We start from the raw sequence: 23,281 nt of genomic DNA on the forward strand, positions 1-23,281 counted from the left end.
AAATTATTAACATTATAAAACCATAGTCGTTAGGTGATTTGGAATAGGAACTTGCTTTTGTTATTAATACCAATAATATAAAGTGTTTGAAGAACGTAATACCAATAATATAAAGTGATGAAGAACGTAATAATAAAATATCAAAAACAATTCGATTTATTATATTATTGTATGTATTATATTTTATTAAACACATAAACATATATTTTAAATACTTATTTTAACATTTAAATAATTTGGACGTTTAACTGTGTTTGGAAAATAGTTTACCATACAAAGTAATCGTCGAAAATTCTCATTATAATTTAAATTTCTTAAAATATAAATAATTAATAACTAAATGATATAAATAAATATTTCATTAGGGTTATCGATTTCGATGTGAACCCGTAAGGCTTATAATATTATATACAAACAATTGTAACCTTTACATTATAATATTATAGCCGTCAATGAGTGAGTAGGTACTACTGAAATATTGATTCGCACACATGGTATTTACAGTAGGTACAATAAAAAAATTATAAATGGACACTCTATGATTTAATTTTTTGAATTTTGAATTTTCAACAATTTTTAGGAACTAAAATTATACGATTCGTTACGTATTTTTGTTTTATTCCACAATATAGTTGAGCTTTTAGACGAAATCGGAATCTCTAAGCTAATATTTACATCATACATGATAAATAAATAAGCACACACGTTTAATGCAATATTATGTATACGTTTGTATACACAAATTAATACTTGTTTTGGCGTGCATATCGTTATACTACTTATCATACGCACACACATAGTACATGAAAAATTATAACTATTTTAAACTATGGACTAAATTTTAGCGGGATTTTATCTAATGTCTTCTTTGGATAAGTCTAAGTCTTCTTCGACGATCGGGCTGTCATCGGTCATTGCCGGCACAATTCTTGCTTCTATTAGCATCGCTCGTCCACCTGACTGTTGCGTTTGCTCGTCTAGACGATCGCTTCCGAACGTCAGCGGAATGTACCTTTTGGGGCTTTCATCGTGTTGAACGTTGACAACTTGTTCGGACGTTTTGTTATCGTTGAACAAAAACCTGAAAACATTCAATAATGATATTAAGGTCAGATAGTAATTATTGTTACTGTAAGAATTATTAATCGTAATCTTAATATAAGACAATGTTTGTGTGCGGATGTGTGTATAAGTGATCCTCAAGAAAATCTATCCCAATCATGGTACTAAAAATAAGTATATAGGTAGGTAATCTTATTTCTGAGGATGTACACTTTAGAATTCACACGGAAATATTTTTTTGGCTCATGATTATTGAATTTTTTTTAATAATTAATAAATTTAATATCGTGATATAAAATCAAAGACCTAAAACGGATGACCCATGTGCAAATTCATAATTTTCAATCAATTTTCATAAACTACTTTTGATCACTTACTTTTTATTTGTCAGCACATGAATGTCAAAAGAAGTAGTTACTTCACGAAAAACTATCAATTTTTGAAAGTAACAGAAAATAAAATACTTGTTATAATTAGATATCATTTTAGACTTATATTTTATATTTGTTCAAAACAACCCGAATGACTGTGTTAAAAATCGGCATAGTTTACATTAGAAGAGGTAAGTATATCTATGGGCATTTAATTTTCCACGGGAAAATTCATGCAAAAACAACTAGTATGATAATATATTGTTTTAGAAAAAAATTCAAAATAAACGGAGAAAAAAAATATTTGTTGCAATATTTTGTTTAAAATTTGTTGAATTATAAAAGTTGAACAACATAATACCTTAAAATATCACAAAGTTTATCATATGCTTGTTGTGTTTGAAAAATAGGTACCAAAAAAAAAAAAAAAAAAACAAAAAGGTCACGAAATTATTCTTGCACACTAAAAAATGAAACTCTAAGCAAGTCACGTTGTTTTAAAATGCGTTTAGTAAATGAGAATCCAGCACCTTTGCAGAGTGAACTTTCTTGTAACTTATCCATTATTAATATCGTTAATTTATATTTATTATACTGACCTTGGGAATTGCTTGAGCGCCCGTTGCGCACGTTCTTTAGTCGGCCACATGAACGGCGAGAACGCCATCCGGGCGTACCTCTCGGCTTGTTCTATCATGTTCATCAGTCTTTGCGGCAACAGGTGGACGATGAACGACCGTTCGGCCGTGGCCGAGGACGACGCGTTACCGTTTTGGTGCGTCGGTAACGATGACGACGTTCCGTTACCGGCACCACTGGCAATGGCGGCGGCTGAGCTACCGTCTGGCATCCGGTACATGCGGAACCGGCTCTTTGGCCGCAGCACGGGTTCGCGGATCTCTCCGGCCGTTTCGTTTCCGGCGCCCACTCTGCCGCCGGTCGCCTGCACCGCCTCGTCGTACGGGAACTGATCTTCCGATTCTGCGGCGGGACGAACTGTCGGTGCACCGCCAACGGCGTCGCCGCTGTCGGTGGTCGTCTTGTTTCCCGCCCGGCCACCTGCGGTCCCGGTGGCCGAGAACCCGCGGCCCGACTGTTCACGCCTGTCCGACGACGGGTCCAGGCTGTTACCGGCCGGTCCCGCCTCGATGTCCACCAATGGCATCCATGGCACGTTCATGTACTCCTTGATGCCTACGCCCAGCGTGGCGCTCAGCCCGGCTGATCCGGCCGCGGCGGCGGCCAGGTCACCGGGAGCAGTCAGGTCTATGTCGCCTCCGGTGCCGCCAACTGACAGGTGCATGGTGGACGTGTCGTTGATGTGCTGTTGGCCGTACTCTTCCGATTGGCCGCCGTGTATCAAGTCCGTCTTGTCGCTGATGTCGCCGCCCTGAAACGATTGTCAGTCTTGTTATGATAACGTACTCGTATAATCATTAGGTATGTATATATAATTTATAAATTATTCGTTCGGTTGAATTTGGCACTCGACCTAACCGTTACGATTTATCGACAAAAACGGTAGTCCGAAAATTATATTAAATATTAATATGAAAAAAATATAACCTTAATCTTTATCTAGCATAGTTTTCTGAGTACTGTTTTTTTTCTTTTAAATGTTAACGGTCACTTAGTGCCGAAATTAACTGGATAGTTTTTTTTTTTTTTGTAAGATGGTTCGCTATAAATTGCGTCTCGTTATTAACCGTTAATGTAAATTAGAGCTTGATTATTTCTTATTCGTTCTCAAAAATACTGCGACGATGGATATTTTTGAAAAATCCGTGTTTTTCTTTCGTTTCTCAGATTTAAGACTGGCAATATGACTATATAATATAGTCAATATATATTAGTTTTGTAAATGAATGTATCATTGAAAATTAGTAAGTAACTGGTCAACATTTTAAAATTACACATTCACAACTTTCGAATTTAATTTTCTAAAAAACTTTTGTTAAATTTTGTGTGATGAACATTAACGCGATCGGTTTGTTTATTATCGGTGACAAGATTAAAACGTGATGCGTCTGCATTGTTTTAAGTTCGCGAATGTATAACAAATGTTACAAGGTATAATAATAATTCTTTATATTACCACGGTGTTGTAAAAAGTGCATTATAAATTATGACGTTTCCGAAAATTTTGATTGTGGATACATTTTATATTTTGATAAAGTTATGTTTCATTATTACTGGACCTGGTGCATTTTTATGTTTTAAACACTTTAAATCTAAGTTTTGCATGAAAAAAAAAAAAATGTTATCTTTTTAATAATATACTCTTGTACAAAAAAGACATTTATTTTTGTTAGTAATAATATACTAATATTATTTTTTTTGTTTCTAAACGAAACATTTGATCATTTAGAATAAATTTATGTTAATTTAAATTTGAAATAATTCACGTTGTTAGTTTGTTACGTGTTATTAATCTTTAAGGAAATATTAAATAATTCATAATATTATCTTAAACTTGTTTCGATAATTTGAAAAAAAAAACAACCGAACCCTACAGCAATTATAGTAGGTAAGTACAGGAAATCATATTATGTTGTGTCAAACACTATTACGTAGTCTTAAAAATATTAATGATAATATACTCGTATTATCTATTCAACATTGTAGAGTTCTTGCTAAACGATAATGTCTACCAATAATAGTGATGGGAGACAAATGATAATGATCGTTTGAAAAGTCTTACGATCATAAAACTATATTAATAATACTTGTCTTTGTTTCCTTACGTTAATCTGTAGCATCAGTTCAGGTAGGTTGCAATCGCCCGGATATAGAGGCAACACGACGGGCACTTCCGACTGCATAACCAGGCCCCTCTGGCAAACGGATTGGCTGTAGATAATTTAAAACAACGTTAAACCAAGGGAGATCATAAATTATATTATATTAAAGAATTCAGAGAAAAACAAATCAGATATTGATTAATGTTGAATATTTTGAATTTAAAACTAACAAATAACCTTAAGACACTTTATTATAGTCAAAGCAAGTTTGCTAGTACACCACCTTGAAAGTAATTGTCTTAGGACAGTTATAAATTGGTTGTTAATACAATATTTTTTTGTGAATTTACGTACTTATTAGTCAGAATTTGAGTTGTTTTTCAAAATTACATTTTATATCATTCATTTTTAATATCATATCACTATTTTCTTTAAACAGATGTGATGTTGTTGTTTATTACCTATTGCCGTAACTGTCGGTAAGTATGAACTTATCAATGCTCCATTTGGAAAGCCCATTTGACAGCCATCCTTTGTAGGCGGTGTACGTGATTTGAACTCGACTAAAGCCCTGTAGCGCGGGATGTGGCACGATGATCTTTTTCATCGTTTCACCCACCGACAGCGCTGCATCGTCTTTGCTACGATAATTACAATACACGAAAATGCTGTTACTGATTATCCAAGGTATAAAAATATTGGAAACATTGAAAGTATTTTTGCAAGTATATTTTAATATAGCATTGTGTTTGATCCATTCTTTTTTTTTTTTTTTAATAGGTTCTCAGAAACAGATGCTACTAAGAAGGCGGGGTAAGGTAAGACCTTAGATCATATTATACTAGTGAACATATCCAGAATCACTACCAGTAATCAGTTGTTATAAATTACTGGCCCATTCTAGGAATGTGCATACACCGTGTAATTTTGAATATGGTGGAGATAATATTAGATACAATCCAGTATAAAAGCAAATGTACACATAACTAAGCCCATAGTATTTGATTTATAAGCTATTTTATGCTTGTGACTTATAAAAATATGAAAATATGTGAGATTCATAGGTAGTAAATCGTAAAATCAAACACGCTATCGATTTTTTTTCTGTTTAGATACTTATTTATTGATTATTATCGTATGCATATAGAAAAAAACGCATATTATTATAGGTATGTACAATATTTATTTATTGGACGTTGGTACTTACTTCGTGATGGTAAATGTTTCGTTTATATCAAGTTGACCAAAGAGAACGATTTGTATTTTTCCATAGCTGACCACAGGCAACGCACTAGGAGAGTTGTAGATTTTGACTATGTATTGGTGTGCTAAATAATTGTGAGGAAATAAAAAAAAAAGTTTTTTGTTGAATAATTTAATAATTTAATTCATGATAGTTTATTATAATATGCCAGCGTTCTTAAAAAATCAAAAAATTTAAGTCAAATTTACAATACTAGTTTAAAAAATCGTATTTTTCGTGTTTCCTGTACTTGAAAGCGAGTGACACGATTTGTGATTTTTCCATTACACTATAGACTAGATAGGAACGACTTAGATCGCATTTTAAAAAATCTTTCAGAAACTTGTTTTTAATATGTTTATAAATGTATGTATAATTAATCGTTGTATCAGAATTGTTTATACAACTAACAGAAGTTCTAATAAATTAACCGAATCAAATAATTTATACTAATTAAAGCACGAAAAAATATAAAAATTGTTTACATTAGTGTAGACTTAACACATGATATTATAATTCAACATAATATTATATATTTTCAACATTAATTTAAGCATACCGTAAATGTTTTATCACTTCCTCTATTTACCTATACTTAACTATATATAAAAAAAAAAGTATATATTTTATACAATGAGAAGTTGTAAGTAATAGTTTTTTTTCGCGATGAAAATAAAATAATTAATTTGGTTAATATAATCAAATGTATTATTTTAATATCAAGCAGTGTTTGAAGTTTTTTTTTAAGCTTTTTCTGTAAGTACAACAAAATTATTATAAAAAATACGTAGTTTTGTACAGTTTTAATGAGATATTTTTATAGATTGTGAGTATTTAAGGTCAATAATCAAACGAAGATAACCGTTTCGTATACAAATATACAAAATAAGAAGACATAACTTTTATATTGAAATTGAACTGATTATGTGTACCTACTTAGTACATTTTACCATTAAACTGAAATTATCAATTATCACAAAAATATCAAAATTAAACTTTTAGTTCGGGTTTTGAAACAGTCTTGAAATCTGTGCATAAAATACGTCCATATTATTATGTTTTCCATTGTATGCATTTTATATTCAAAATATATACCTATTTATAGGTATAGAAACTGTGAATTAAAACAAACAATTTTTAATATAATAATATGACATAATTGACATATTAATCCTTTGTTTAACACATTAAACTCATAAAATAATAATCCAAAGAGGATAATAATATTGTATTATATATTATATTATTATATAAGTTTTATAATCTCTTATTCTCTCATCTCCGTATAAAATTCGTCTATTTTGTTGCAAACAAAAAACCCATTTAACGAATATTCGTCACGGGTGGGTGTCAAAAATTATTATATTAGATGTAACATGCAAAACCAACACGCGGTGCGCCGATTGTCGATAGTACTGATGTTTAGCTTGGATCGTATCACGTCGTAACACGATTTATTTAGTCATACTATGTTTATTATTTTGATACGTATATAGATCATATTTTTTACTGGTACACAATAACACGATTAAATATTTCTATATCGATGTATCAATCGTTTGTTATTATAATATTATAATTTATATTAATCAATCACACGTCTCATAACACAACGACCTATACTTGACTTTATATATACACGATTCGACTATATTTGGCTGTGGATCTTTTACAAGTAGTTATTTTACCATGGTATTGTAATTGACAAGGAATTTCAGCGTTATTGTTGTTGCTACATGGATAAACGTAATGACCGTGGTTGTATTATATTGGTAAAGTATATCATAGTGGTTGTCCGATTTGCAAAGGCGTGTAAGTAAATATTAATAGTTAAAAAAATCATAAATTTAACTCACTAACTTTAGAATTAATATGGAAAAAAAATACCACCTTTACTTAATTTAAAATAAAAATCTACTTTTTTAATTAGTATGTGGAATTTGGATCGGTATAAAAATATAGTATAAATCATAGCAATAGATAATTGTTATTGAATACTGTGTATAGTGTATACTGTATATAGTAATAATTAATATAGACATTTTTTTTTAATATTAACTTGGTGGATTATTTTTAAATCAACTGAAAAATATAAATGTATATAAACAGTCAATTAAAGTAGTTAAGTTTTCAAGTATATAAGAAAATTATTAACTAGCTAAACATCAAAAAGCTAAAAAAGATTATTTACTTTTACTTCCACATACATTTTTAACTAATAAATGCGTCCACCTTTACCAATTTAACGGACGGCCACGGATTCCACAACTGATGATGGTGAGATCGGCATGCGCGTGCATTTCTCGATAACGAACTTTATAATATAGATATGTACTTATCGTAAATGTTATACAACGATGTATAATAATATAATATGATAATATTTACCACAAAATGGTTCCTCATCCCTGGTCAGCAGATACATTTTCCCGCGACCCGGAGACTTGTCCGAATGGTATCCCATATTGCCGCACTTGGATTTATCTTTGCACGGGAAGCATTCACCTTCCAAAAACTTCTCATACGATTCGCAAGGTACGGCCGGGAACGCGCAGCTGGGCGAAACGCTATCTGTGAAGAACTTATACGCCCTTCGGTGATTGCACAGGCTTCTGCCGTATACTTCAGGCGCAGCTGAAATCCAACGAATATTATATTATAAAATATACTGTCGAAACAACAAGTTATTATGTTATGTGGTCGGTGATGATGAAATTGATTGGGCATTGTTAATAAGACTGGCAGGCAGGTGATGTTGAGAAATTGATAATTTTATAACATTGACGTACGCCTGTTAATTTAAGCTGCACAGTGTAAAAATTGTAGACAAAAACTATACATGTAGATTTATATATTAACAATGGTTATATTCCTGAATCACTTTACTCTTTAGGCAATATTAATATTAGAATAACAATGTATTTTTCTTATACAGGTTTTTATTTACATTTTAAGGTGGTGTATTTTTTTTTGGTCATGTATGAAATGTGTCATTTCACCAAAGTTTGCCATGTGAAATCAATTATATTATTAAAATTATCAAATTATTGGCATGTAAAAGGAATTTTGTAGTTCAAACAGTATTTTTTAGACCATATTATTAAACTGTTTGTGATTAACATGTTATTTTATTTATCTTTATTTTGTTTTCAAACATGCAATACAAACAACATAAGAAAACGACAAAATTATGAATTTTAACAAACTATAATAAATGTAAAAATATACGCAAAATTAAAATTGAATTTTAGCCATTGGGTAAGTATATACTACTGAATATATTTCATACTTTCATTATACTCTACTTATATATAAGTATAGAACTGAAGTATTTAATTATGGGTCACTGATATCAACGATTTCAACATCAAATATCGGCGCTGATGGCTTTAAAATTTAAATTCCTAAGCGTATTATATGTCAAAATATTCCAGCTATAAAATTTCCGATAAAATTTCCAAAACCAAAATATTCCTCGATTGCTAGACTTTTCATTCTATGATAAATAATTGCAATCATAATAATAATCCAAAAATATTATACAAAAAATAAAATAAAATATAACATAATTTTTTTAAGCTAAATAATATTTTTAATCATTTAAAATTAGTTGTTGAGCAATAAAATTCCATGTAAATAATTTCCATTTAAAAACTAATTCGTATAATATTATAACGTAGGACTAACTATTTTAAAATTTTTCGAAAAAAATGAGCAATTCAAAAATTCATATTATAAAATGTATCAAGTATAAATTATAAATGGTTAGTACGCGATATGTTTTACCGTTTTCTAAATAACGATCAACATACATTATTTTAGATAGAGTATGGTAATTATATTTATAATTATAACATTTTATAATAAAGGTTACATTTTTTAATTAATATTTATGCGGGATATTTTATCATGGAATATTTTAATGGGGATATTGTAATTTGAGATATTTTTTTGATAGTGATAGAAGATAATAGTTAGTCCAGCACAAATTTAGTTAAAAATAAGCGAGTAATCAAAAGTGTACGCTTGGTGTTTATAGGAAATTATGAAGTGTATCTATATTATTTTATTAAAATCTAAACTTTATTATAATATAGTGGCTAAATCACCGTAACCTTTTTGAAAAAAAATGTTTATCATGGTCCTATTTTGGACTTAATATGTGTCATATATAGTTTTTATACACCAGTTATAAAGCTTAGCATAAACGTAATATGTAAGTATTATTTTTTCGTATACATAACAATTATGTTATTCTTATGTAATACTTCGAATGTGATATTAAAATTTATATGCAACATAATAATTATAAAATAATAGTCATAAAATATTTATAACCAAACATTTACATAACTATATGTCATCGAGTTCCCTAGGAATCAATAACCATATTAAAAGTTGTATTGTATAATTCAATATTTTTGAGTTCACAACTATTTTGTTGTTGTTTTATTTATTTAACTAACGTCACGTTATTTTTATATAACAATATATAATTTATAGATATTGGATCATTAGTCGTTCACAACTAAAAAAGCGATTATATCTATAATTTCGAGCTGGTGAATTTGAGCATTACTGAAAATTATCTAAGAAATTTCACCAATGGCCTGAAATAAATACTCGTATAATTGATTATAGATTTGGTGGTCAGTAAACACGCAACTGAATAATGTTGGCTAAGGGTCATGTTGTATTTGTTGTGACATTTGGGCGTAAGACTAAAAATAATAACTGAAATCTAACACGATATTAAAATGAAAGAGTTTGTTGGCGGTATAGTCGGCACAGAACGCACCCATTAATTTAGTCTGATTCGTTATGGGTGTATTTAACGAATCCGAGCAATATAATTTAAATACTGTCGTAGAGAAATTTTGTCAAATAAACATTGCACAGTTTGGTTATATGTATATTACACTAGAGTCTGATGATGAAATTTGGTGTTCGTGTATATACAATAATAATATGATAGTATAATAATGGTAGTGAATAGTAATATTGCATTGCATATAGGCATTAACGATTTTTTTTTTTTTTTAGAATCGTGACGATTTGATGATTCGTGCTCGATGCAGACGATTATACGTAATCTGTGTCAAATTTTAAGATATTACTTATTAGTATTTGGGACGAGTACAAAATTGAAAATATAACGGTTGTGAGCTCGTAACTGTGCTTATGAACAACTCCCATTGAATATTGCATATTTACATACAATCGGTTTTTGGATTTGACTAAAAAAAAACTTTCACAGCTGTAGTTAGATATGTATGTATATAGGTGCGACGGAGTCGAGACGCTATGATTTTGTTCAGTGACTAGAAAGATAGGTAGTATATTTATGATATTTACAAAAATTGAAAGGATTTAAAACACGCGTAAGCATAGTATGGTAACGGTAAACGCGAAAAAACCAATCCACATATATTTCATTGCGTGTGGTGATGGTGCATCGAGCTAGATATACGTTCCTAAGTATACATTAAGAATTATTATAATAAACTGTCAAGTAAAACATATTAAGTCTACATAAAAAACGCGTAAAACGAGGTTTCAGTCGGCCAGCTTGTTTTGTACCTACCTAACATATTTTATATTATTATACGGGTCAATGGGTTTTATGTCGTAGATAAAATAATTTTTACAAATTCTCAACTGTAGAACATTTACGATATAATTAGATATTAATAAAAACCCATACAACTATATAGAATTGTTGTGCATAATAAACTTCTGGAGTTTTTTTTATTAAGTGTAATTTTTTTTTTTACCAATGGCAAAATAATAATAATGACGATAAAAAAAAAATCTATGGCACGTTATAATAAAAATGATTATCGAATTAGTCTCGTCGATACTTGTTTAACCTACACTAGTGTTAAACATAATTATAATTATTATAAATGTTTTTGCTTAATACGAAAACTAGTGAATCTTAAATTAACCAATTTAAAATACATTCGAATAATATTTGGCGGTGACTGGTGGTTGTGCTCATATATTATTTTCACGATATTTTGCGAGATTCGAACATAGAGCCCTACCTGTAGCTGTTAACTGCATGGTGTATATGTATATATTATTATTTTATTATAAAATATAAAAGGCAGGTATACCAATAAGATGAACCGGTTAACAGTCAACCCCAATACGATCCAAAATGTTTAATCGTATGAGTGTTTTTTTAAGATGTTTCGTTTTCTGGAATGCAACCCGTTTAAGAATATATCTATATATTGTTTCAATAATATTGGTTTGTACACGTGCACTCGTGCACTAACGCATTATTGTATACACTGCATTAAATAGTAGTATAACTAAATGACTGTGATTCTTACAAGACATATTATTTATAAAGTTATGAATTATGATGTAATCAAAATTTTGTGAGACTATATGCAATATGAATGTAAATTATTATCTGCATATATAAATCGCACACTGTAATATAAATCAATTGTTTTATTTACTAAATTTTAATGGTAAATTACATAACACGTATAAAAATATATATAATATATAAATGTTATGTTTTTGTAATACAGAACGAGTATATTGTATTCATAAAATTCTACGCCCGAACAGTACAATGATAAAAAAATTGGTTTTCAGTTGTCTAAAAATAAAATTAATTTTAAAACATGTTTGTATTGAAAACTTAATTGCTGAGTGTCTGAAGACAGATAGTGAGGTATGCATATACATATAAAGGTGTGTTGTCGGATTGTCTATCAGAAAAATAAGAGTCAATGAAAACATTGAGGCCTGATACCCATAAATACGAATTATTTATCATCACAATAGAGTTTAGACTAAAACTGAAGAAAATAATTTATTATTAAATCCAGTATCAAACAAGATGTCAAATGTTTTCTGATATTTGAATTTTAAAGCAAAATAAATCTAAAATAATTTGTCATGCGAATTTCAATTTTAAGAGAAGATAATATTATCTAGTATATATTTTCTCTTTAGATTTGATAATAATTAAAAGAAGTTGCATAATAATAGTAAAAAACATGATTTTGTCATAATAGTTTTTTCCTAATAATAAAAAGTGTATAGCTATAAATTATAATATACCCGCTCGATGATTAAATCGTACTAGTCATTCTCGTGATTTTTATGCGCTAGATGACTGTCTAGTCGGATATCCTACGGAAATTATGTTACAAAAATAATTTATGGGTATTACTCACACCAAATTATGTCGGTGACGGCACCCACGAACAAGTTGGAGCAGCCTTTCTGCATGCGGCCGCCGTTCGGATAGTAGTCCACGTGGCCCATGGGCTGCCAAGCTCCCAAGCCTCCTAGTATGAGGTTCTCGCCATTGGAGTGGATCACGTCTACAAACTTGGCATCTGTCGAGTCCAGTCGGGTCTTGGGGTCCTGGTTTTCGAACAGCGGTCCGGCAGGATCCAGGCCTGTGATCCTACTCAGATTCTTCAGTTCGGCACCGGCATAACCAGCCGCATGTGCACCCAGGCTAAAACCAATTAGGTGCACGTTTTCCACTGGAAGGTTCGCTTTGGACGCCAGACCGGCGATCAGCATGGCCACCTGTTTGCCGACCAGCCGGGTATTGGCCGCGGCTCGAACGTAGTTGGGTATGATTGCCCCGGCTTCCCAGTCTACGCAGATGACGTTACAATCGACCTGTAGCATAAACGCAATAGTATATAAGGTTAGAAACCATTTGTGGTAATCTTCTATCATACCTTATAGCTATTTAATTTTTTAGCCCCTCTAAAAAAACTATTGAAAAATTACTGTAATATTTTAAATTTACGAATTTTGCCTGTGAAAAATCACAGTAACTGGGTAGACTAACAATAAAAAAAAAAAAAAAAAAAAACACAAATTAATAAAGACTATTGCAATTTAGCTAAAAATATAATATGATTTTTAACTTATACTAGATATAAATTATAATTTAAAGATAGAAAAATATATTTCAAAATGGCATGCGAACAATGAATTTTTCTTTACGTTAGCGATATTTTTAAAAACATCTTTCCAAAAGTATGTTTAGTATTGTAACTTTTTTGAAATACATTATTCAAAGTTATGTCACTATATAGACGTAAAAAAATTCCTTATAATAAGTAAATAGAAAATACATTTTATAACACTATGCTTAAGTAAAAATAGTAAAGAAGTGATGGCAGTAAGTATTGTTTTAAAATATATGAATTAACGTCATTTTAATGTTCTCCTCACTTCCAAAATTTATACTTTTGACAAAAAAACATTAACGCGATGGCTCTTAACTTTGGAAATTTTAAATTTTGATAGTGCCGAATGTTTACGAATCGTTATATACAAATATATGCATTAAGTCCTAATATCACATAGAAAAAGGTGATATTGCAATTGTACTCTAAGGTGGTTATTAAATGCTTATCGATAGTCAAAATTTAAAATAATAGGTACAAGTAGGTGTATTATTGAATAATCATAGTATAATTATTATGATCACTGTAAAAAAAAAGATTTATTTTTATTTTTGTTCCAATTCCATGTGGTTTCTTAGCCTTACGAATTATCATAATTCTATTCAGATTATCGCAGATTCAAATTAAATAGATTTAGTAGGTTGTAGGTATATTTAGTTAAGAGTTGAATTTGTATCTCTGATACTTATGAGGAATTTAGTAGACGCTCAATATACTGTTTTCCTGTTATAGCGTTATGTTTTTGGCGCGTATAACTTAGAATTTTACTTGTATTTTAATTTTATTCCACTTCAGGTTCAAAGATTTTTTGTGGACATAATAGTAATAATAATAATAATTTGTAAATCTCGATGGCCTCCATAATATACCTACCGGTTTACGAGCTCGCACACACGAACACAGTACTATTGATGTCGTCCGTTTTCCAATAATAATAATAAAATATCGCGACGTAAACAGAAACACGCGGAAGTAGCTTCTCCTAGCGTACAGTCTCGCCACTGGGTCAATGACGCCAAGTGCAGTGTTGGTACATATAATTATAATACATCATTATGTGTTATAGTGTCGCGGGGTCATCGGCGCAAGGGCTTAATTGGGACGTCTACGAACAAAAAAACCGCATTCGTCGTAGTAATGTTTTTCGTCTGTGAAGATTATCCCGATTTAAGCGATTAAGACCGATGATTCACGTTCGTGTACCGATTCGGTCATAAAATTATTATTATCGAACATAATAATTACTATCGTTGTCATCATGCGAATGCAACGCTTCAGTAATCATTGCTCACGTGCTCAGACCGCAATCGAAATGACAACGACGATGATAAATTATAATAATAATATAATTATTATTATTATAGAGATAAATGATAATAATATAATTTCGAACGGTTTTTTTCCTTTACCAATATTGAATACGCGATGCGACGACCATTGAATGTCGTAATTATTGTTATTACTATTTGCATGGTACATCGAACGGTGAACGTTATTGTGTTCGATAGTTAGTCATTACTCTCATTTCAATGTCGGTAAAGCATTTTATTTATGGCCGTTATTACATTATTTATTTATTTAATTTATTTCTTATTTATCTCCATTAAGTGCATTATTAGTATCGTTATTTTTTTAAATTTTAAATTTTAACGATATAATTAATAATTATATTCAATATAATTTACGTCAATTGAAAATAGTGTCTTGGAAAATAGTTAACGTAATTCATTATTTAAATGGTCATAGTGAATGATGGTCTTTTAAAAACTGTACTCTGAGCTTGTAAATATTTTGTCAAATTCTTTTATCACCTCTTTTATTTTTTTTTTTTTTTGTTTCTTTAAGTAATTATAAAAATAAAAAAATTCTCACTAAAAAATATTTTAATCAATATTTATATTTACGGAGAAGAAAGTAAAAATTGATAATTGTACTTCAACATTTATACATTTTACGATATTCGATTGATCAACGATCTATGGTCGTTTTTGCATAGTACACACGTGTGATTTTTTTTTTTGGAAACGTACAGTGCTTATGCGATTTTTGATAGCGGCGCGCCATCGTAGTGTTGGAACTATGACCGTTTTAGATTTGTGTTCGCACTGCGCAACTACTAATTCGTAATATTAATCTGGCGATGAACGTACTCTTGTTTATAATATGTTCAAGATGCACCTAATATCTCGAAAAAACTATATATGAAAGTAATCATATAATATCTAGTATTTCACGTATGAGTCTACATTTAATAATATACGTATGATTCACCAAATATGTTAACCATTTCTTTCTGAATAATTCAGTCACACATATTTGATTTTATTTTCATTTTTAAGTATACCTAAAAATATAGTTTTAAATTCTTGAGATTTTTGATTAAAAAATATTGATGTACCAACCTAATTTCGAATTCAAAGAAGATGTAGTTTTTCATGTACTAAAATTTTTATACCAAGAACAATAGTTCTTAAAAATTGTCTTACTGAAATAAAAAATAGATGTAATGTTAGATCTATTATATTGAGTACACAAAGTTAAAATAACTCAAATACTACTTGTTCAAATTTTTTATGCCAACTTTCTCAGAAAAATTATCTTCTAACTAATATCAGTTCCAGTAAAAAAACTTGTTTAATTTTAAATTAGAAGTTTGAATAACTACTGCAGAAGATATGATATTCCTCAAGTAATAAAATAAATCTGTCATTTAAAAATATGGTTTTCAAGAATATTTGAAAATTTCTAAAAAATAGAACGTGAATAAATTATAATAAAAGATAAAATATAGATGAGCATGTTTGACGAATCATCCTTTATACAACTATACAAAACACGATGAAGCTATGGATGATTCGACGATTAGATTTTATTCTAAAATTATTATTCATCATATCAATATATATTTCACACGACGTCTTTAGAAAAAATCGAGTTACATTCACAAATCCACTCTATGTCGTTTGTTAATTACTTTCACACCTATATAATATATACCATATACGCGCGTGGAGTGTTTGGAAAGAACACGTTCACGGCGTTTGTGTTTATATTTTGCTAATGAAATGTGAACGTCACTCCTTTTTACATGCCAATAAATTATCAACTATTTTTTGAGCGTTAGTATGAACGAAATTCATTTTTTTTTAAGAACTCTAACGATATTTAGTTCGTTCATATAATGTATTTTATACATACTAATAAATATTATATTGCTGTTTATAGGTTGCGTATTAAAAATGTACATTTTCCGTTTGTAATCAATATTTTTGATATTATATTTAATTTCACTTCGTTCAATTTAGTTTCTATAAATTAATTTTTACAAGAAATCAAGTAACAATATTGGTATTCGTTTTATTTTCGAATAACGAATAGTGTAATCTTTCTTATTTCTATAATAAAAGGCGCAATAATATATCGAATTGAACCATCGTTTCCTTTCACGCGATTTCATCCCGTCAATGGGTGTACTATTAAAAAAAATGAATAAAACAACTATCCAATCTGTATTATATCTAGGCATCTAGTATTTATAAAATAAAAGTTATTTTCCGTTATAAAAATATGTAAGCCAAATATAACACGCTATACTATATATATAACATCAATACACTCACGCGTGACGTATTCCTACAAAAATATTACACCGATTGTATAGACTGCATGTACACAAATCGATTCATTCAAAATATCAAATAAATTTCTAAGGTAAGTTTAACGAGTATTATATTATTGAACGAAAACATATATATATTTATTGTTGTAAATAGTAAATACTAGAAAAACTGTCCACCGTCAATGATGGTCTATTATGTACTCTGTACTCACCACATCCATTAACGCCGATCTCATTTCGTATACCCACACGTTGGAACAGGAGCTCCCAAATCCGTGCACTATGACTTTAGTGGGCGCAGATACGTTGAAAGCTTTGCCAGCCCAATGCCATATGGATGTCATATTTGTAAACGCCACGTCTAATAGCGGTGTGTCCCGTCGGCTTCTCCTCGAGCTATATAATAAAAATCTCGTGTTAACCTGAAAAAAATACGTAACGAAAATTGATCAGTATATTATTTACAAATTTCCAAAAAATCGAGTAATACTTCAATACTACATTAACATAATAATACCTCGTCTGGACGATTTGGTACCATTCCGATGTAACCATAAGGGCCGGAAGTGTCGAAGCAACCTACTTCCGGATAGCAGGCATTAGTTTCTGCTCTTTTTTGTCTGTCAATAAAAACGATTAAAATTAAAATAATATCTACTTATTTGTGTTAGTTTGATTAACCAATTTATAAAATATTTAAATTGAAACTTTTAGTAAATAAGGGTGAATAGATTTAATATGATAACTATATATTGAAACATTTTTTTTACTTTGAATTCTGATTAAATATAAATTTTAATTTGTAGATTAAGATGCTTGTTCTTGAATACTAATAAGTCGTATTTATATTATGTAAGTACACGGGTGTATTATATAAATTATGCATATTTAGTTTGAAAAATATTAGATGATTTCAGGATGTGAGAGTTATATAATAAATGTTGTTTGTAAAGTAAATTTACGTTTCTAAGTCTCACACTTAAAATTATATAATTATATTAAAAATAAGTAGGAAATAATGTACTTTTTGATTTCCTTGTTTTTTTGCCACTATTTTTTTAATTTAATTTTGGAGAATAAAATGCATGGTTATTAGGCGGTGGTTAAATTACAATTGCATTGTATTTAAATTTCATTAATTAATTTATAATATTTGTTAATTTATTTATTTATTTACTTAATTAAATTAGTTGACGAGCTCAATTACGTTATTAAAATATGTAAATATTTTACAATTATTAAGCAAACAAAGCATGCAAAACGGTGTCATTTTTTGTAACATCATATAACGTTCAACTTAGAATAATATATTTATTAATAAACCGTTTATTTTATTTGAATTATTTTTCTGCCTAATTAAAAAATATTTGATAAATATATATATAAAAAAATAATGTTTAGAAAGTTTATGCGATTTAATATAATTTGAACCAAATCGATTATGTGAAGGTTTATTTGATAATTAAATATGTCTATTAGTATATCTTTGACGGTACTCATTAGTTATTACTTATTATTGAATAACATGTTTATAGTTTTAAATGATTGAACATAACAATAAATGTCAACACTAAATAAATATAAAATATAAATAATGTACAACAAAAAATTTTAAATTAAAGAATTTAATAATAATATTCCTTTTTGGATTATTATTGTAATTTACTAAAGTTTAAAGTAACATTGTATAATTATCATATTTTTATCAAACTAAACAATCGCAAAAAAAAAAAAACTCCACATCACTCATAATAATATTATATATTTGTGTTATAAAACTAAAAATTAATAATAATTTTAATAAACAAAAAATTATTAGGTAAAATTTTGCAATAAAAACTTATTTTGGGAAGTAAAACAATAGAAATAGTTTAAATTTTTAATTATAGTTTTTTATTTCACCTCTTATACTAATCAAACATGTAAAAGGTTATTATTCTTTTTAAGTACAAAATCCCGAAATTGGTTGAAGGATTACAAATTATCTGTTTAAACTGTCTAAAGATTGTTAATTATCATAACATTATTTAGGATAACCTAACCTGTTTAAGATGTGTGTACCGTTATATGACGAGCATGACACATATTATCGATTTTTGAATTATTCCAAAATCACCATTAAAATTTTTACTTGATTTTTCATTGCACCAAAAGCGTTTGTTTAGTATTTATTCAAAAAAATAAATTTTATAAGCAATAGTTTTAACCCTTTGTTGACCAAACTTAGAATTACAATTATTTTTCCATTTTTTTTTGCATACAAATATAATAATTGACCTATTGATAAATAAGTGCACCTTTAAAAAAAAATTTTTTAGCCCAAATTTGAGTTAAGTACTTGGTACTTAAAAGTACCGTTGGTCAGTTTAACGTTTTGACCCTTGTACTAAAATGTACCGTTGGTCATTTAGCACTTTATTTTTTTACATACAATCTATACAAATCAAAAAATTATTTTTGCAAAGATAATTTTTAAAATTGTAATATTATGTTGGGTTCTAAATAATACAAATTTCCCAAAATATGTATATGCATTTAATATAATAACAAATATTTAAAACCTTATACATATGATTACTATTTTATTTTTAATTCTAAAAATGATAGAATCTAGATATACATGATATTGTCGACAGGACAACCAATGACTAACGTGAAATAGCTAATCAGAACGGCCCGACGGTACTTTTGAGTCCATTGCATATAATCAGATATTTTCCATTCTTTTAATATATTGAGATATAAACAATTACAATATTTATAATCTAGACATAATTACAAACAATTCTAGCGGATAAGAATGCTAAAAAATAGCTTTTGTACGTATTTAAAAACCAGTCTAATGTTCGCATGTTTAATTCTAAGAATGTTAGTGTACATTGTTTACTTTGACAACTATTTACACGGTATATTTCTAAATTTGGACCATAGTTTTATTTTTTTCTTGTAGCTAAAGAGGTACTTGTGCGTACCAACGGGTCACAATAAAGATAACCGAATTATATTATTTAATATATATTTATTTGTCCTGTGGTACTCACTCAGAAGTACCGTCGGTCGACAAAGGGTTTTAAATAAAATAATATAAATTTAATTCACGTGCGTTTAGAACTTCTTAAATCTTTGGGTTTAGAATCGGAGTCTCATTGCAACAAACGTAAAATACACCCTCTTAAAATAATAAAACGTCTGTTCACGCCCATCATCGTATGATGATAGATTGATTTAACGCCGTAACGGTACATTTATGATTCCGAGTACAGTATTTTTGACATATCTCACAATGTCGAGACTATGGAGATGCAGGTGTATGCACGTTCTTTCGTATTTACACCATATACTCGTAGACGCATTCCCAGCCCCAACGGTGAATTCTATTATTAGGAGGTCGGACCTCTGTCTGAATACGTTTTCAATTAATGTGTTTCGACTGACGGCGATGGGCGTATCTATATGCGTGCGATTCTTATGGATCTTATTCTAAAACCTACCTAGTCAGTAGTCACGTATCATTTAATTAATATATATTGAAGTACCTATATAGTACCTAATATGTGTAATATAATATATTTATTTATTTTATTAATTATGATTTTAAATGTTCGGGTTCGATCAATATTATAGAATATGACGACACAATATGTAAGTACCTATAATCAGACTTGCTAGGTTTTCAAATAATTATTTTTTTTTATATCATTATCTATATGTTTTAAAAAAAAATTACTTCTATACTTTTCCATTCAATTATTTATAAACACTTATTCAAAATATACATGTGTACCTATATATTTTTAACAATTATAGTTTCTGCATAAAGTTGTTTGTTCCGGTACATACTTTTATTTCCACTTACGTATATATTTCACGCTTTATTATTATATTAAATTTTCAACTTATTATTACTATATCTATAGTAGAAGCATTCAGACAAAAACTAAACCACAGATGTTAGATTTAAATAACATTCAAACATTGTTCTAATTAATAACATCAAATGAATTATAGAAAATATTATCACAAATTATCAAATATTACATTTATGGTATTTTGTACACTACAAAGGATTCGATTTGTTTTCCAGACCTTATGATCGGTAATTCTACGAAACCGTATAGATTATAAAATTATTTTCAGTGGGTTATATTATATGGTACTGAAATCTAAGCGTCATAAACGATTTACAGTTATAAGCTGCGTTAAGCTATTACATTTTCAGGACACGGTATCCCCTTTAAATCGAGTATTTAATGTTTTTAACTCAGTTCGGCATCCAATCAGAACAATATAGATGATACACCATGTACTAGAAAATAATATATATATACGATACAATGTAATAATATAATATGAGTAGTGTATATAATATTATGACCGTTACAACTGTCGTATTTAATAACGTTCTCGTCATAATAATTCACAACTGCAGCAGAATTATATAGGTAGAGGCACCTGCAGCCAAGTTTTATCACGCATCGTTTTAGTACATCAATATCAGCTCATTCGTAAACTATTATTATTATCATTACTATTAATTTACGACTTTCTCGGTTTTTGAAATTAAACAAGAGTTAATTTGACCGAGTTTCGGTGATCCGGACAGCGAACGCATATAATATTATTAGAATACTCTCAGCTAGCAAGAGGAGTTTTTTTTAGCACCTTTTCGACGAGTTCTTCCGCTGTTTCCATTCTTCCATTGACTGCACAACGGATTTGTAGATCTGTACGTCCGATGCCTCGTCGGCCGCTTCCAGCTCGGCGTTCGCCCATCTCGTACCAGCGTTCTTCGCCTGCCCGTTTACTGTAACAAAAAAAAATGACAAAAACGAATTAATCATCAAGTCTGACAAGTCGCCCATCGCTAACGTTTCGATCACACGCGATTTGTATATCATCATAATATAATAAATATTCTCTCCGCCGTCGTTTATAATATTATCGTCAAGCACGATTCATTGAACGTATTATATCGTCCGCGCGTCATCGACTGCAGCGGGTTGCGCGCATCCGTGAAATCGATATTACACAAACGATGACCAGACGGTCAGTATAATACATTGAACGCCTATAGGTTGCCTGTATAGTATATTATTATAATGCGCATTATACTATTATAGTATACGGCTCGATGGTTTAACGATTTATAAGCCACGTTTCCCCTCTCCGTTTTACCAAGACCACCACCAGCAACACCCACGATTGTCAGTAACCGAAAAGTAACAATAATAATAGTAATAATTTATATTATATTATACATGTCATATACATACGAGTGTATGTATATTACTACCTCTTTATACTTAGATATACATGTCTTGGTCCGGATTATGTTTTTCACGGTCAATATATCACGGGCGCGATGTATATGATATTATACTCTCATCGAGTATATCGAATTATAATATAATATTTGACCGCGGAATAGGAATTACTTTAAATGTATTGTTATACGCCGTACGCGTTTTTATAGGTCACCGAAACTTTGACGAACGAACGTCCTCGTACACCAATCGTGATTTGTATATTATGATGTGAGTGCAACATTTAGGTATTCTTAACCTCATGATAATATGTTGTGCACATATTTTTAGACTTTTCGTTCGGCAGAGTGACTTTAAATTTCAAACTGTAATATTATCTTTTTTCATAACAAATGGTTGTTTCTGATTTTCAAGTTTAAAAATTAATTAATTCATTAATCTGTTCTACGTCAAGTCATGAAATTTGTTATTTATTTTAAGCAAATGTTTGTATAAAAAGATCAAACTTTGATATAAAAAATTTGAACGTAAAATAAAAATATTTTATAGAGTATGGAACTTTTTGGTTGTTAATATATTTTTTAAACTTAGACATTTTTTTTTTCTGAAATTTATGTTTTTACTGTAACTAACCTCTAAATAATAAATAATGAACATTGGTTTTTCTTTTAAATAGATAATGATTTTACATATTTTATACTATACGCCAATAGTAAAGTGTAGAAATACTAAATATAATTAATTAAGTCGCCTACCTCTTAATTTTCTTACAACATAGGTTATGAGTAAATTGTCTAAACCAATAAATGACGTGATATTAAAATAAAAATAATTTTATTATTATTGAATGGAAAATTGATTTTATAATAATATAAATATAATTTTTTGGTTTTAACAATTAAGTATTAAACGACGCTACTTAGATCATTATTAAATAAAAAATTTGAAAATCGTGTATTGATTTAAAATCTATTAATTCTGAATAACTTTTTAAATAATAATGAATTTAAATGATTGTTT

The 23,281-nt window shown here is 29.2% G+C and overlaps 1 protein-coding gene across 1 annotated transcript in view; it reads right to left on the reverse strand.

Annotated features, from left to right (window-relative positions):
• Window positions 1-246: 246 nt before the first annotated feature.
• Window positions 247-23,281, reverse strand: part of LOC112600881 — a 45,417-nt gene continuing 22,382 nt past the window's right edge. Inside the window, exons 3-12 of the mRNA XM_025348200.1 lie at window positions 21,660-21,801; window positions 17,515-17,617; window positions 17,210-17,419; window positions 12,620-13,079; window positions 7,806-8,051; window positions 5,382-5,502; window positions 4,636-4,815; window positions 4,178-4,283; window positions 2,033-2,823; window positions 247-1,081 (exon numbers count right to left, since the gene is read on the reverse strand). Of these exons, the coding sequence (XP_025203985.1) occupies window positions 853-1,081; window positions 2,033-2,823; window positions 4,178-4,283; window positions 4,636-4,815; window positions 5,382-5,502; window positions 7,806-8,051; window positions 12,620-13,079; window positions 17,210-17,419; window positions 17,515-17,617; window positions 21,660-21,801 (2,588 nt within the window). The 3' untranslated portion in view covers window positions 247-852. The remainder of the gene's footprint in view (window positions 1,082-2,032; window positions 2,824-4,177; window positions 4,284-4,635; window positions 4,816-5,381; window positions 5,503-7,805; window positions 8,052-12,619; window positions 13,080-17,209; window positions 17,420-17,514; window positions 17,618-21,659; window positions 21,802-23,281) is intronic.

This window comes from Melanaphis sacchari, unplaced genomic scaffold (assembly GCF_002803265.2).
Source record: "Melanaphis sacchari strain LSU unplaced genomic scaffold, SCAv2.0 Contig73_pilon_pilon, whole genome shotgun sequence".
Classification (NCBI taxonomy): domain Eukaryota; kingdom Metazoa; phylum Arthropoda; class Insecta; order Hemiptera; family Aphididae; genus Melanaphis; species Melanaphis sacchari.